This window comes from Megalops cyprinoides, chromosome 21 (genome assembly GCF_013368585.1).
Source record: "Megalops cyprinoides isolate fMegCyp1 chromosome 21, fMegCyp1.pri, whole genome shotgun sequence".
Taxonomy (NCBI): domain Eukaryota; kingdom Metazoa; phylum Chordata; class Actinopteri; order Elopiformes; family Megalopidae; genus Megalops; species Megalops cyprinoides.
In genome coordinates this window covers 10,787,166-10,804,246 of record NC_050603.1, presented here as the reverse complement: position 1 = coordinate 10,804,246, position 17,081 = coordinate 10,787,166, and the positions used below count along the sequence as shown (strand labels likewise).

The 17,081-nt window shown below is 44.4% G+C and overlaps 1 protein-coding gene across 1 annotated transcript; it reads right to left on the bottom strand.

The window, feature by feature from the left end:
* Positions 1 to 2,254: 2,254 nt before the first annotated feature.
* fabp3 (fatty acid binding protein 3, muscle and heart) lies at positions 2,255 to 7,151 on the bottom strand. Its single transcript, XM_036515771.1, has 4 exons — positions 6,945 to 7,151; positions 3,423 to 3,595; positions 2,588 to 2,689; positions 2,255 to 2,485 (listed from the first exon to the last, which is right to left on the bottom strand). Exons 1-4 carry the CDS (start codon positions 7,015 to 7,017, stop codon positions 2,432 to 2,434), a joined length of 402 nt encoding a protein of 133 aa, XP_036371664.1. The 5' UTR covers positions 7,018 to 7,151; the 3' UTR covers positions 2,255 to 2,431.
* Positions 7,152 to 17,081: the final 9,930 nt, after the last annotated feature.

The window sequence follows — 17,081 nt, the reverse complement described above, 5'->3', positions numbered from 1 at the left end:
TATTTGATGCATTTTAATACATTTTTTCCTCATGTAGTATTTAACGCTGGACAAACATACTTTGTTTTTGTAGTTTTAAAACATGTCAGAATTATTCATTTACTGTTAATGATGAAAGACAGCTTTTCGCATTGGTATGTGGGTGAGCTGTGCTTGTTGGCCCCTTCCCGTCTCTGCTGGAGCAAGGTTTTCACCGCGGGGTTACAGGGAGCACATCCGGGTCACCCTGTAATGGTGAGGTTAATTCCCCCTCAAGCCGAGCCCCTCGCGACCTTCCACCTGTTTGGCAGCTGGTCAGCAGACACATGACACTGGTCTCGTCTGTACCAGTGTCAGGAATGCGCCTAAATTAGAACAGCATGAAGTGACGCTCACAAATTTACTTGAGTGACTCTTTCCATCACACACGCACATGCACTACCAACTACAGTTTGACATAGGGCCATAGAGTTCACAACCTCGCTAGGTAACCTATAATTGTGAAATTGTAGCTAACATTAGCTAAATATATGTATATATAAGACCCGTTAGCTGACTATCAAGCTACAGCCAGTGATATTCTATTAGTTGTTTGCTAGCTAGAGGTCGACAGTAGCCAGAATGTCTTGATAGCCTTGAACATTCCTGATTATGATTCATGACCTTGTGTTTGGCTGATTCTAGCAGTGAAATCACCAAATTGAAAGGTTCAAGCTGTGCCCAAGAAACATGCACACATATTTCTACAATAATTACCCAGACTCGTTACCAAAGTCTTAGCATAGTGTGAGGAGTATTTGGGGAAGTTGAAAGAAATGTTTGGTGCTCTTTTTCAACCCACCCAGATGATTGGTTTAATTTAAATCTGCAACACTCATCAAACTGTGGAAAATAGGTTTCTGTGCTCACATGCATATTTTCCTTTAAAGCACTTGATCAGCTTGTATCTGCCAGTGACTACCATAAAATTGTGATTCTCTTGTCTGTCTTGTGAATGGGGTTATTATTTTAGGAATTTTAATTTCAGTAAGACAGTCCACAATGCTACTATCTCTTCCTAAATTTCTATAGCATTTCAATCTGTTTTTATCAGCTTTTTCCCAGTCTTCAGTATCATTTATTAAGTGGAAGGTTTGCATTGTCTTATGGTGTTGTCCTTATACTAATTTGTTGAGCTCTGGCTGGTGTGAAGCCCAGTGATGTCAGTGTAGCCATCTTTCTATCAGCAGGCTGGTTGAGTCTCTCTCCCTGCTCATTTCTTGCTGTTTTAGGACTACATAGTGGTAGGCTTCAGAGTGGCCTTGTGGTATGTGTCATCATTAATTGGATATTCTGTGTCAAAAAGAGCTGAACCTTCCAAGATAACTCCCGTGTCCAGTATGTGGAACTTTCCTCTGAAGATTCACTGTATTTTGTACAGAATTCAAGGAGGAAGTGTTCAAATAGACACAGTTTCCATTGTTTAAATTTGTTGTTCACCAGACTGCACACCCATATAGCACGATTTAGCAAAATTATGCTAACAGGTAATTCCATATGTGTGTATAATTTTGCCTTAAAGTTTTCTCTCACACATGCAGGTGTTGGCACCCTACCCTCAGTGCTGTGTTGGGGCAGGTAGTGTGAGGACATGCTTTACACCCGCATGGTGAATACAGACACTTCCATAGTGTGCGGAGATGATTTTCAGAAAATGAGAAGAGCGTGACCAGCTCTTGATCTGGTAATCGACACATCCTGCCAATGCCTTTTCACCCTTCCCACTTAGGGCTTTGAGTTTTTTTTTTAACTCGGCCTGCTACGATGTGTGAAATTACATCACTGGCACAGAAGAGCACCGATGCATTCCCATACAGAAATAGTACTGCTGGAAATGTACAGAGGCATGGATATGGGATATGAGAGGTGAGCTTCCACAGTTACAAACCCCAGTGCTCACCCTGCTACTGTGAAACCGGCGATGCCAATCAGACCAATTACAGTTTCCCTTAAACGGCTCCTCGGGTCCTTCTGTGAGAAGGTTAATGACTTTGGTAGGATGTGCTCAGCATTTTCAAGTCAGATGTGTGTTTAAACTGGGCGTTTGTCCTTTGCACGTTCAGTTAAAAGGGTCCCCTGAGGATCTTGTTCAAAAACGTTTTGGCTTATTACAAAAAATCCTCCCTTCTAAGTGCTAAGTAGTTTTTTCTCAAAGACCATCCCCTGGTGTTCTTTAATGACGGACATACCTGAGTGAAAGTCACTTTGCATAATAAATCACGAAAGCCGAAAACCGTTTGGAATTAGTATTTATTGAGTGTTTAGTACAGAGGAGGTGGCAGTAAAAAGAGTCAGGGATGGGGGAGTGGGACACCCGTAGCAGAGAGAGTGCTGGACCCGGGGGAGGTGGGGCTTGTCTTCTTTTTGTTTAGAAGGGGATTGGGGTAGGACTGGGGGTTGGGACCAAGATCTTTTATTCGGCCTTTGTGTAGTAGCGTGTGCACACAACTTTACCCAGTGTCAGGGTCTGTAAGGAGAGAAAGAGACAGTGATTGGTTAATGCACCTGTGACCGATATATACACCCTGATATACACACACACACACACACACACTCACACAGTACTGACCAGGGTGAGGCTGTTTCCGTTGACCTCCCTCACCAGCGTCGTCTCTTTGCCGTCCCACTTCTGCACGTGCACCAGCTTCCCCCCATCCAACGTTACCGTAGACTGGGGACGTGAAGACACACAGAGGTCAAAGTTACGCAACCAGTGTGGCCGTGCGTCAGACCCAGAGCGGTGATGGTCTCTACAGCTAGGACTGCAACGGTCTCTGTGCTTTTGTAAACCGGGTCCATTGGTGTCTATGAGCCTGATCTACAAGAGTCTCAGTGTGTCTGTAAAACTTACCTGTAGTCTTAGTGTGTAAACCTGAAGCCTGACCTGACCAGGCATGTGCAGGAGAACCTTGCTATTTGCAGGGGATATGCTCTGGAGATTTGTGCAGATGGGAAACGTGTGAATGTGTGAGACTGCGCTGCACAATGTGAAATGCTAATGTGCCTACAGCAGTTTATTCCCAAAAGCAAACAGGCTCAGTATGAGAAACAGTTTGAGAATACAGTAAGTGATCACTATATACACATAACGTATGTACATACTGTAGTATGTAATTATGGGTGCTGCCTGATAAAAATACATGAAACTGGAAAATAGCAGATCAGCACATTGTATGTCCCTGGTGTCTTAGTTCCACATCAATGCCCTGAGTATGTCTATATTCCTGAATTGTAGGTGTGTCTGTGTTTGTGAACCTTTGGGGTCGGTCCAGCATCAGGGATCTATTTGTGTAGGCAGCAGTGTGACCATGGCTAATGAATAGTCATTGCGGTGTATATGTGGACACAGTGTCACCAACACTGATCCAGGGTCAGTAACGCCGATCGTCCACAGAACCACTCACATTGACTTTGCGGTCGTCGGCTGTGGTCTCCATGAACTCTTCTCCCAGTTTGAAGTTGATCTCGGTGTTCTTGAAAGTGCTCTGGGTCTTGAGCGTGATGGTGTCGCCGTTCACGGAGATGATGGTAGTGGGCTTGGTCATGCTGCCCACCTGTCGGGTGGCAAAGCTCACACCTGCGGGCAGAAACCATCGTCCTCATTTATTACATATCTAAAAGGGCTTTCATTCCACACTGAATCTGCATTCACACACTGCATTCATATGGGACTGGAAAGAGATACTGGGCTGATTTGGAGTTTGTATGACTGGATTGGCTAGACAGAGTGGAGTGTCACTCTGATGGGCAACATGTAATTGAATTGAATTTGGAATCAATTATGTTGGTATACCTTTCTGATGTTGCTATGTTGCTGTGTATATAATGTATATTGTATAATCTAAGCATGAAGGGAGATCATTGTTATAATGTAGGTGTAATGATGTGGGTCTTGTTGTTTCTTATTTAGTCTTATCTTACACCACCATCAGCATTGTTGTTATTGTTGCCATGGTTTCTGTCTGTAAATACCACACACGCACACACACACATAGCCTCAGCTCCTCAGAGAGGATCAGGGCTTCAGTACATTCAGTTCAAAGGGATCCAGTGTGGAATCTGTATAAAGGTGAACTGACAGCATCAGTTTCCTGGATGAAGGCCAGTGGTGTAGTGGCACATGACGGTTGACAACCGTGTCAGAAGCCACTTGCTGCATGTCCTAACACAGCACCATCATTGATATTTTAGCTCCTTGCTGGGTTAGTTTATTATTTCAGAAACTGTATTGAAATAATATTCTGTGGGAATTTCACATCAATGTAATATGGGACTGCCCCATCTATGTGTATCAGTCATCTCACAAATTAGGGTGTTTCCATTATTCCATTAAAACAAGTTAGAGTAAGATGTTAAATCGAAACAGAGTTGTTCAAAATACAGAGGTATTCAAAATATGTGCAATATGTGAGAATAAGTAGCTTGTTTTATTTCTTTACTCACATTACAAAAATATTGCCAAAAGTGTGAGGTGACCAGGCCATTACAGGTAAGCACTCTGAATGAAACGTTTGGGGAGCTGAGGGAGTTGGTGACCAGGCTAAAAAAAAAAAGTTAGCAGCACACCTGACCCTTGCAAAGCAAAACATTTTGCCACCTGTACCAAAATAGGCCCAGGATCTGTGTGCCGTTTTATTCTTTTCTCTGAGTAATGGATTTAAACAAGTGTTTTGCTTCTTTGTTTTTTGTTTCTCAGGAGTTTGGGAAGGTACCGGAATGAACAAAACAAGTGATACTTGCTAAAAGCGAAAGATGCACCAGAGTAACACAGGCTGACCCTTGATCGGCTGACACACACGTGGTTTGGACGCGCAAACATGGCGATACCACAATCACTCCAGCTGTGGCAGATACTGCGTAAAACAAACCCCTACTGAGATTATGACAAACCCCTCTCTCTGGTCCTGAGTCCGGGCCGGGAGACAATCGCGCAAGGCCACGTGTTTCATCAGATGTTTGTTCAATCACAGAGCTCCGCCTCCTGCTTTTTATGATCTCAGGTGATTTTTGTCCTCGGTGTGACCCGGTCACACTTTAATAGGCACCGTAGCATTAAGGGAAATGGCCTGGAAATTGCACAGCATTTTAACCCTAGAGCACCAAGACGAGCACACACACACACAGACACACACACACACACACACACACATACACATACAAATCCCACACTTGCATGGACTCGCACACACACGCACAGACACACACACATACAAAGCTCACACTTGCACGGACCCACACACACACACACACACAGCTCAGTGGGTCAAAGGGAGCCGGAAGGTCGTGGTGCCCTCAGCCTTGCGCCGACAGTACACAGGTCCATTGGTGCGACAGACATAGGGTAAACATTCAGGGAATAACTCGTCCCACTCGGCTACTGTTCCATTCCAGTAGGTTTCATCCTTATAATGCCACGCCATACACGCCTCTGCATGCCTCTTCAGGGCATCATTAGCTCTCACGCGGGCCCATCGTCGAGGCAGGGGAGGCGGTGGGGGGGTGGGTTTCGGCGTGGAGGGGAGTGGCCTGACAGATCTCCAGACCCGATCACGCCTGTGCATGTGTGTACAACTAGGTCAACTACACACGAAGAGAGTAATAGATATGGTGCAACCACATGGCATTAACTGTGCCATTTTGAACCGGCTGACCTGTGATGTGTACACAGCGTTGGCTCACAATAGGGGTCTGTGCAGAAAACACTTTGACGGACAAAGGAGAGTGGGGTGGGGGTGGGGGGGGGGAGTGAGGAGGAGTAGGGTCGGGGTTTGGGGTCAATGAGGACGTTTGAAGAATCTCCTCCCACGCCTAGTTCTCTCCAACCCCCACCCTCACCCCCAAAATGGGCTCCACCCAAATGCAGGCTGCCTGTTCAACCCCACCCCCGACCCCACCCCCCTCCCCCAACCCGCAACCTCCAAGACCAGCATGCAGTCTCCTGCCAAGCTGGGGAAACGCAGAGTGAGAAATTTTTTTTCTGAAAGTGGCGCGACTAACTGTTCTGTTTATCTCTCAAGGCTGAATGAGTATGAGGGCTGTGTAATCTGTGCATGCACGTAGGTGTGAAAGAGAGACTGTATGTGTGTGTGTGCGTGGGTGGGTGGGGGAAGATGACTGACAGGAATAGACAAGTTGACACAAAAGCAACATGCCACTGGTAACCACATCAATAGTGCAGTTCTTTTACTTCTCGGAAAAGGTCTGTCTTTTTTCCCTTTTGCAGCTCCCTAGTGGATCCCGAGTGAACCAGCTGAGGAGAGGGCCTCACAGACCAGTTCTGCTGCTTTCTTCTCCGAGTCAAATATTAACCAAAAATTTAATAACTTTAATAAATATATAATCTTGCCCACATAATCCTAAAGCCCTCCAGCCCCCCATTTAAATACTGTGCTATGGACAGCACATGTGGTGGAAAGAAGGAGGAGGTCCCTGCAATGCCGTTTTGGAAGAAAGATTGAAAGCCTCTGATAGAAGCCATGCCCCCCCCCCCCACGCCCAAACTCCAGCTCCTCCCCACTGCACCCCACTCTGCACCGCCTGTCTCTGTCTCTGACAAGCACATGTGGATCTCTGCACACAGCAGGGATTGGGGTGAAGGGCCCCAACCACGCACACACATACGTGCACACATACACACACACATTCCCCATTTCTCATGGATTTGTGCGCCCTCTCCCTGTCCCACACATGTTTACACATGCAGGTTCACTCCCTTTCTCACATGCTTATACACACACCCGCCTCTTTCTCACACACGCACACACGCACCTGCACGCACACACACATACATATACGTACATACGCGCACACACAAGCACCTGCATACACTTCGCTAATGCTCTGCTCGTTTCACATGCACTCTCACACAGACGTGTGGCTACCCGATCATTTACTGCGCACACAGAAACACGCGCTCTCCCACTCACCGAGCTCCCTCATGTAGTCATCGAAGTTCTTGCTCTCCTTCAGGTTCCATGTGCCGACGAAAGCATCCACCATGATTCCCGCAGGGCGTTGAAGCAGCGTAGAGGAATGGATGTGAGGCAGACGGAGAGACTGAGTCAGCAGCACACTGATCCTTTGATTCTACTGGAGGATTTATACCGGCTGTTTGTGATGTCATCTGCAAGAGCAGAGAGCAAGGGAGGGGGGAGCCTGAGAGAGAGAGAGAGAGAGAGAGAGAGAGAGAGAGAGAGAGCGAGAGAAAGGGGGCGGGGGTAAAGACGGGAGAGAGATAGAGAGCGGGAGAGGGGAGGGAGAGAGGCTGACAGCGGAGCGAGAGCAGGCGAGAGAGCAAGATAGAGGATAGAGGGGGAGAGTGAGAGAGGGAAAGAGAGAGAGAGAGAGAAGGCGAGAGCAAGATAGAGGGAGAGAGTGAGGGAGGAAGAGAAAGAGAGAGAGAGAGAGAGATTGAGAGAGAGATAGGACAAGGTAGGAAGAAATATAGAGACAGGATGAAGGGAGGGGGGGATAAAAGACTTGAGGGTGGAAAGGGGTGGCAAAGGGCAAGCAGGCTGCGGGAAAGCACTGAAAGAATCGAGGGAAGGAAGAAAAAGATAAAAGAGGAGAGGTTGGAGAGAGAGAGAGAGAGAGAGAGAGAGCTGCTGTGCAGGCTCTGTAGTTGATTGATTCGGGAGGGGGGGGGGGGGTGGAGGGGGAGGGTGCTGGGGCGCGTCCATAGAAGTGTCAATCGAGTGTTCTCCTTTGGCTGTGACCCTTCCCCCAGTCATAATCCGGAACACAGAGGGTCTCCATTGTTGCTCCCAGCAGCTGTCGGCTCCGTCACGCTTGACCTCCGGGCAGAGAGACCTTGTTCAAATCGCCCGCGTTCACCATGGCCCCTTCACCCCCTTCCCCCAACAACAGCGGAAACGTCGGAGAGAAATCACTTAGGGAAATACTGCAGGAAAAACACAAACATAGAAATAATGAGATAAGCTAAGACATTAAATGGACAGTGTGAGAGAAAATCATCTAATTGAACAGGGATTTGCACAGGTGGAGAGGAGGATTAGGGTCAGCCATTGCACAGTTGTATTCCAGACTAAATATTAGCATGTCCTCAGTCCCAGCACTTCAAAGCAAGGCAGATCAATTCCACTAAGGAGCATTATAAAGGGTCACATTCCAAGTATGTCACATAAAGACAGGCCATGTGAAGTGTTGTATCTGTATTTTTATGTATATAAAAATCTACAATCTGTAGTGAATGAGGACAGAATCCTTCAAGACAAAAGGCAAGCTGTGAAGAATTTCTGATTGGAAATATACTGAGTTCCTCTGAAAATGTGCACATTGTGCAGATGCAGCAATTGATATTATGCAACAGGCAGACAGACACACACGCGTGCACATACACACTTGTGAGGCTCTTTACCGCTTCACACATTGTCCTAAAGTACTTTAGCATGCATATGCCTAAGCTGACACAGGTGTGTGACTAAATGGGTATGCGGTGCACATCAGCGCCGGACACAGAGAAGGGGCCTGAGAAGAAGGGGGTGGGGGCAGACAGGCACGGAGAGAGGGGGGGAGGAGGGGATGAAGCGAGTGAGTGGGAGAGAGAGCAATGGGGAGAGATAGTGAAAGAGGGGGAGGGAAACAGAAAGAGGAAGGGAGGAATTGAGAATTGAGGAGGAGGGTGACGGGGAATGGAACCGCTGAAAAAAAAAAATGCTGAAAAAAGCATTGTGTGCATTAGACAGTGCACTTTCTCATGTATGTGTAGTGTGTGATCATATATACACATGCACTCACACACTCACACATATATTTACATGTGACCCAACAATAGGTTTGTCCCCAGGGAAGGGTGAGGTGCGAGACCATTTGACCAGAGCATAACAGCAGATGTGGTTCCCGCTGTGAACTCACTGGAATTTTTTATTTTATTTTATAGGAAACAGAAGTAACTTCATAACAACAGAAACTGAGAATAACAAATGCTAGCTCTGTGTTGAGCCTGACTTCAACAATGTTTCCTCTACCTATCTGGCCAGGCAACTAAGCTGCTTACTGGCAACACACAATCGGGGAAAAGCAACAGAACAGTCCAGTCCAGGCAGGGGTCATCACACAGTTCAGGTACAACAACACAGGCTAAGGGTCAAAAGGTATTTGGCCACCCAGACAGAGAACGATCTTTTGCAGTTAGGCAATCAGATAACAGCTCAAAGGCAGTCCCACTTATGCACACCACACAGACCTGCAGGCTTCTTTTATGTGCAGGCAATCCATGACAGGTGTGCAGACCGAGGGGGGGTACTAAGAGCTCGGAGGGGCTGGAGCCATCTGCATGGAAAACAGAAAACAGAAAGACTAGGAGGTGGCAGTGTAGCATAGTGGTTAAATCGCAGGACTCAGAACCAAAAGGTTGCCGGTTCAATTCCCCATGGGGGAACCCTTGGGAAAGGTACTTAATTCACACACTTAATTCACAACTGCCTCAGTAAATATCCAGCTGTATAAATGGACAGCATTGTGGAAAGAAAAACCCTGTAGTTGATGTAAGTTACTCTGGATAAGAGTGTCTGCTAAATGACAATAATGTAATGTAATGTAATAGATAGAGCAGTTACCCATACATTGTTGTTGACATGCAGACACAATATTGAGATGGGGGGCCCCACAGAGAAGCTGTGCTGAGTTGGCAGCTCCTGCAGACAGGAAGTGGTGGGACCTGTTTTTCAGCTTCGGTTCTGGCGGTTTATTGCACACCAGTGGTGTAGGCATCAGGAGCTGGGCTGGTAGCTGCTCCAGTCACATGCGAATCAGCAGGCAGATTCCTCCGTTCTCCCCCTGTGAAGCAACCGGCAGGTGGTGGTAATAGCAGAGGGTCTCACATTTAGTTCCCAGCAGGAAGAGAAGCAGTATATAATAGTGGCAGCCTCACTGAGCTTTATCTGAACTGCTACAGTACAATAGCCAGATGTATGAAGAAATATAATCAATTGAAGCTGCTCTGAATGAGGGTAACAATAGAAGAGAAGTCTCTTGGATCCCGTGGGGACCTAGAGGAGCAATCCTGAGAGTTCTGCAGAGACTGTGTGTAAACCAGATGAAACAGGATAGAGAACAGTGAGTCAATAGGTCAGTGAACAGATGTGGAGGGAAAGCTGCTGATGGGTGAACTATACAGGGTTGATGTGCTTTCTGATACATTTTAACAATCAGAAGATTGTCAGAAGATTGTGTGCATCTTTTTTTTTTTTTAAACTGCGTGTAATGCAGCATGTCCAATTTTAATACCAGCGACTGTGTCTACTCCTAGTATGCGCATACTCCAGTTAAGCGGACAGCAGTCCCAAGCAAATGCAGGCTTCGTTCACAGTGCAAGCTAGCGTGCTTGCACCGTGTAAAGGGGTGACGCATATCTGGATGTGGTCAGTGTGTCCGGAGGGTTCTTCCTTTCATTTATCAGTATCACATTGTGTTCGTTCTCAAGAAATCACTCTTGATGATAATGTTTGCCAAAAGGCAAAAATGTAAACGTAACAGCTGATGACTGTATTATTTTCAGCTAGGGATTGGGAGGCAGATGGCAAGGGCCAAAATCAGGCTGAGGAAGGGGAAATATCATAAGGCACAGAACAATGTTGCCCAATTCTGGACGTTGAGTGTGGGTGTCGAGGTGGTGGCTGAGGTTTAATTTTAGAAAGAAGACAGAGGCATAATGTGAGAGGAAACGTTCACACATCCTTGAAGTGTCATTTATGTGTGAATGTGTGGACTTTTTGTGAGGACAAAATGACCTTTATTGGGGAATCCAGGTTACATTTAACTTAAATGTTTTATTCTAAATGTTTTATTTCAGCATAATGATCACAGTTAAGCCTCTACAGCCCACATCAATGTGTTAAGTTTTTGTCTCAGCAAATATGCAGTGTAACTATACTAGGATAACCTCAGTTACACAATACAACATGTCTATTTAGTTAAAAACAAATAAAGCTTCAATTTGCGGCACTGCTTCTGCTTGTAAATTCACCATAAATTAGTGTCCAGGACGTTAGCAAGTTCTGCACAAATTATTGCTGTTTTCAGCAGACCTGAAACCTGATACAAAAGCAATTTGTGATAAACTTACTGTGCATCAGATGCCACAATGTTATTGTTCCCTGCTCAGGTCCACACAACATTGTCCTTGTCCCTGAAATGGAGTACATATTTGGTCACATTATGTTGCATATTGCTTATCTCAAAGGCCCAGTTGCACCCAACACGGCTGGCTGATGCACAGCTGGGTCTGCACATCAAAGACTACAGGTACATATCAGCAGCTTCAATCTGTTCACTCCGTGCTGATGCAGCCCCAGTCCAATGTCAGTGTGTGATTTTTTAATAAGCCTTCATTCACGCTGGAAGAGCAGGGTTTAGCAGAAACCTCATCTGGCCCTTGATGCAATGCTGAAATGGAGGCTTGGCTGCAGGGGAGGGCATGACAATTGGTCTGTGGTGCACAGTACGGGGAGCAGAACTGATCTTCCATCAATATTAAAAAGACAGAGCACAGGGGACAGATGCCACCTTGCCACATGACTCAACCTGAACAGAAAGGACCCGCCGGAGCGCATCACCCTCGAACCCTGTGTAGCAGCTTCATTGTTAGGACGGAATACCAAATTAGCTCTATGACATCATCAAAGGAGCCCGTCTAGAATTTGTCACAGTGGAATTGAGAAAGCTCGGTTCACGCACCTGCAGTCTGTGTAAGCTTTTCCTTTCTCAGCGCGAGTCCCTAAAAAAGGAAATGACACGGAATTTAAGGGAGCAGTTTTGCTCTGAGGTGTGCTCAGGATCAGCTATTGCAGCCTGTAGTCATTGCAAGAAAACACAGCCGCTGCTGCCATCGCCTTTGAACTGGGAACTGGGGAGCATAAGGTCGACGCAAATCACATTTACAAATTGTGTAACTTATCTGACAGCCGTCTGCTGTTCCAAAGGCAGAACAGCTTCATTGAAGCAATTGTATGGCCAAATGTCAGTTTTTTCAATTTTCAGCATAAATTTACCAGCAATTCATACCAAGCTGTGTTGCATTCACATCTTGGCACTACTGAAATATTTCAACAACCTTTCATTTCTATTTCATTTTCAAGACTAGGTTTTATGTTTAGAATGGAATGACATTAACTTTATGGATAATAACACAGAATACAGATTTTCAATATTACTTATCAATGTCTTATGTTAGAAATAACCTGAAATAACCTGAAATTTTTATAATAATGTCATGTGCATGAACTGTATACATGCATGTGTGTGTGTGTTTGTGAGTGTGTGTGCGTGCATGCGTGTGTGTGTGTGTGTGTGTGAGTGTGTGTGTGCGCGTGCATGCGTGTGTGTGTGTGTGTGTGTGTGTGAGTGTGTGCGCGTGCATGCGTGTGTGTGTTTGTGTGTGTGTGTGTGTGAGTGTGTGTGCGTGCATGCGTGTGTGTGTTTGTGTGTGTGTGTGTGTGCGTGAATGCATGGTGCCTGTGTGAAGTTCGTACCCCGCCGCAGGGTGCTGATTGCATATTGATCGTGCACCGTGGCAGACTCCTCTGTTTGTTTTGAGCTGGGGGCAGCGGCAGTGCGGCAGGTTTGGCGAGTCTGTGTCTGCCGCAAATATCAGCTGGACCTCGGGGCTGTCACATCCTGCTGACTGCGTGCATCTGAAGCTCTGCAGAGGCATGGGCCTAGCTCCACAGAGACGCAGCCTGATGCAATTTTGATGGTTTCTAATGCACTCGGACTATTCCAGCGGTTATTACCACAGCTAAGACAGATGGAGCCTTAAAAACAGCATAGTCATGGACAATGACTCCATGTTTCAGGGCATAGATGTCACATGCAACTATTTTTAAGTTGATTAAAGATTTCTGTTCTCTAAAAAAAAAGTAACATGTTTAGGGAGATTACTTGGTGCAGTCCTAAGCAATTTGGATTCATTTTAGTTCACAGAGTATAGATAAAAATAATTATAATTATGTAGGTGAAATCTGAAAGTATGAAAATAGGATGGCAATAAATATGTCAAATATTCTGCAGGGAAAACTCAGAGGTGTGGTAGGGAGACAACATAAATAACCACAGCTATATTCAATATTTACATTGACTCAGTTTTTTGTGTAATGTTGATCTTCTTTCTCTCCACTGCAAGACAGGATTTATTTTCTTGCACTGCTGAGTAATAAGACAATGTTAATAACAATTTAGGTTTTGGGAGGCTTTGTGCATCCTTCTTATTATCTGCTAATTCCTTGGGGGAGAAGTCTACACCATCCTAGGCATGAAAGTGAATTAAATTAAATAAAAAAAACCCATAATGCTCAGTCCTTATTATTACTGATTAAGTGCAAGCCCTTTGAATGCAGAATTAGTGCTGCAAAGCCTATGGCTGACAGCACCTTCCAGTGGTTCCAGAATGGAACTGCACTGAACTACAGGACCTTCCATCCCTGTTCAACCCCCAGGCCGTGGCGACAGTGCAAGGCCTCTCTTAGTACACATGGGGACCTCTGGTGTTCATAGCCCGAAAGTACATCCACAGGTGAGCAAAGAAATGTGCTTGCAGATGATTCCTGGAACCTTTTAATGTCTTGGCAGCATGCACAGGACATTCTTTGGACAACTGCATGCCGGTCTCAGGTCTCTGATGTTTGAGAAATATAGAGCAGCCACATAACCATGCAATCAATAACTTACTGCAGGAGACTTACAGAACTTCCTTATGATGGTCAGCTCTACATTAATGCATAGGAATCATTAAGTAATGCATACAAAACAAGTTAGTTAAACAAGTTATTAGTAAACATTGAAGATATATAATTTCATAGTTAACAAAAAGAGAATGATAGAATGCCTCAAGGAGGATCTGATGAGCTCATTGCAAAATCTACACATAGAATGAACACATTTTTGTTTAGGTATTTTAATTGGACATAATAGAAGTGCATATACTTCACCATAAAACTTCATCCTCAGTAATGCTCTCAAACATTACTGTCTTTTCAAGAGTAGCAACGGTAACCATAGAGGGATCTCACTTCCCTTCAACCTCAAAAGATTTCTATCAATAGTTAACTTGCTGGACAAACTTTATTGTCTTCAGACCTCTGTTTAATTTGGGTTTGCCCCCACCCCACTCCAGTTTTTCTTCCCTCTCTTTTCTTGTCCCTGTCTTAATGTTTAAGCCATTTTATTTTTCACAGCATTTGAACAAAGCACAAAAATCAAAACAAATTTTCCAGGCGCTAAAGAACTTTCCAGACACAGGCACCAAGCATAACATAAAATTAAGAGTCCAAGATAATAAACGCAACATGTGAAAAATAGAAACCTTCAAACTGCAAAGAATTTGTTGACCAAACCGATTGAAGGAAGAAAAGATTCACTGTGTGTTGTGTGAGTGTGTATGGTTGAAGCAAGGTCCCCAAATCTTTTTAAATAACATAATTAATAATGATATAATGACATTAAACAGACACTTCAGTCACATATGTCATTGTGAATAAGAACAGTCAATATTGTTAAGCGTCTGATTGTATTTGTGCATTTCATCATTCATCATTCTATTTGAGAGGTAAATATTTCTGCACTAGCTAACTAAAATGGTGTGGGTTTGTAATGGATAAAATACTGATTAATTGTACTTTTCTTTTTTATGTACCGAACATCAATCCAGCCTCTGACATCATTAAACTTGCCCCACCGTTCTGTCTTTGCTGAACAAGTACAAATATTACACTTCTTTTTCCCAAAATTGCCAGCAATTGTGCTGTGAAACAAAGTGGTGAACGCATTTCACCCCCTTGTGGTTTGTCCATAATTTTCAAGGGGTTTAAATTGTTATGATGTTAAAGAAAAAAAATACTTTGTAGGATTCATGGAGGTGAGTTAAACTCTGTGGCTATGGCAAATATAAATACAATGACTGACAAAAGGAGACGACTACAGACCACAAAGTTATCTGGTGATTTTCCACAGTTGTGTGTGCCATGCAAGCATTAGTAAAAATCTAGACACCAATGAAATCAATAAAATGAGTGAGGATGCAACTGAGTGTTAGCAAAGTTATGGAAAAGAAAGCAACTAGGTTAAGCACAAAGTCCTTTGTGGACGGACTAAATTAGACGCAGTCCCAAAAATGCCCTGAAAATTGGGCAGCGGTCCTGTTATTTTTTGTGGGTTCTCTTTGTAGCTGGGGTAGAAGAACAAACACGTTCTCTTGTCCCAGAGCCTGATACCAGGATGAGCTGATCAGCACATCCTGAATGACAAACACATTCTGAGCCTTTGAGTGCACAGTAACCATAGAAACAGACCCATGCAGAGAAGGCCCTACAAAGGGGCAGGTTGAGGAAGAAAAAAAAAGACAACTTGTGAGATGCTGTTTAAATTACATTCAAAGCCAGAGAGAGACCTTCATTGGGAATCTCATTCCCCATGGTGCTTCCTGTCCAAACCAGACTCGACAAGATGGAGCACCAAAAGGGGACAGTCACCCAGAGCCTTAGTCTTCTGATGACGGAAATTCTCAGGGAGTGTAGTGCGTTCACGCTGCACCTCCATGCTGGGGGGATCTCCATGTGAGAAATAAAGAGGAGTGATAAATGCAGGGATGATGTGTTACATACACATGTGGCCGTGCTGTCAGTCTGACGTAGCAATGTCATTGCAAGGAGATGCTGAAAAAACACACACCTGTATGTGGATGCAGAGAGTACGAGAATGCTATAATGGAAAGTGACACATTAAAAATGCACCTTTTTGATATCATTTGCTCAATATCATTTTTATGAAATCCTGTGAGAAAGCAATGACCTTATTCAATAAAATTATACCATTACAAATGTGTGATTATATTATTTACCTTTGTTCATTTAGTAGATCTATCAGCAACCACAAAGTGCCCCAGCAATTAACAAAATGGAGGATATTATTCATGCTAATCATATGCATTACTCATACTTTAAAAATAACTCTCTTTAAATGTGGCAGTATTTCCACTGCCACTTCAAAAACATCTGACCTCAGTCCTGTTTCTAATACTTTTCAATGTTCATTATTACTTTTGCAAGTAAGCTTTGAATCCCAGGTATTAACCTACCACTACGCATTTCACCTGGTTGCCAAACCTTACTTCAGCAAATGCACAGTGGTATGAATGAAAATGGTGTTAAATATAATACTGATATATATGTAAATTGCATTAACTAGGCTTTTTTCCCTTCTTGTCTTCTTGGCCTTCCTCTTATGTTTTAGGAAAATGTCCCCATTATACACTTCCTGGAAGTGTGACTCAGTGTTTACCCCCGAGGCCAGGGGAAGCTCAGGGAAAAAGGCCCATGGCATCCAATTTGCACTCCAGAGTCTGGTTGCCTGGTTGCACTGTGCAATCCCAGTGCATCGTCTGGTAAGGCAGACACACCATCCAAGTCCCGCTCATAAACCGAGAAGCCGGTGGGTGTCTGCCTGGCTCCAGTTTACAGGTTCCTATGGCCGAAGAATGATGGTGGGGGGGCTCTTGAGGGGGGTGGCTGAAGATTAATGTTGTTAACATTTAAGTGCTGGAAATTTGTCAATTCAACTGTTTGTGATTGACTGTTTTTCTAATTTTTTTTTTGAAATTGGACAGCTGAAAATGACCCAGGAAATCCAACATGTTATCACTCAAAGAGGTAAGAGGAGAACATTGTGTTGCGTAGTAAGTGTGAGTGTGTACGCATGCGTGCATACGTACATGTGTATGTTTGGCAGGGGGGTGTGGTGTGGTGATGGGGATTTATGACAAGAAATTAAAATAAAACCATAATACTCACCAAACAACACCAGTAACATAAACACACTTGTTGACCAGCAGAGGGCCATAACCACAGAGTGAGATATAACTGGAGGAGATTTTTGTATTTCCTCTGATATCTCTTATAATGTAATAATACTCCGGCACATTATTAGACTCAGGTTGTGAATTTGCACTTCTCATGCTTCATGATTGCTTGCGTGACTCTAGTAAGCAGTATGTCGGCTAGTAAAGGTCAGCCCAACAGAAGTTGCCTTGCAATATGAGATATGATACATAT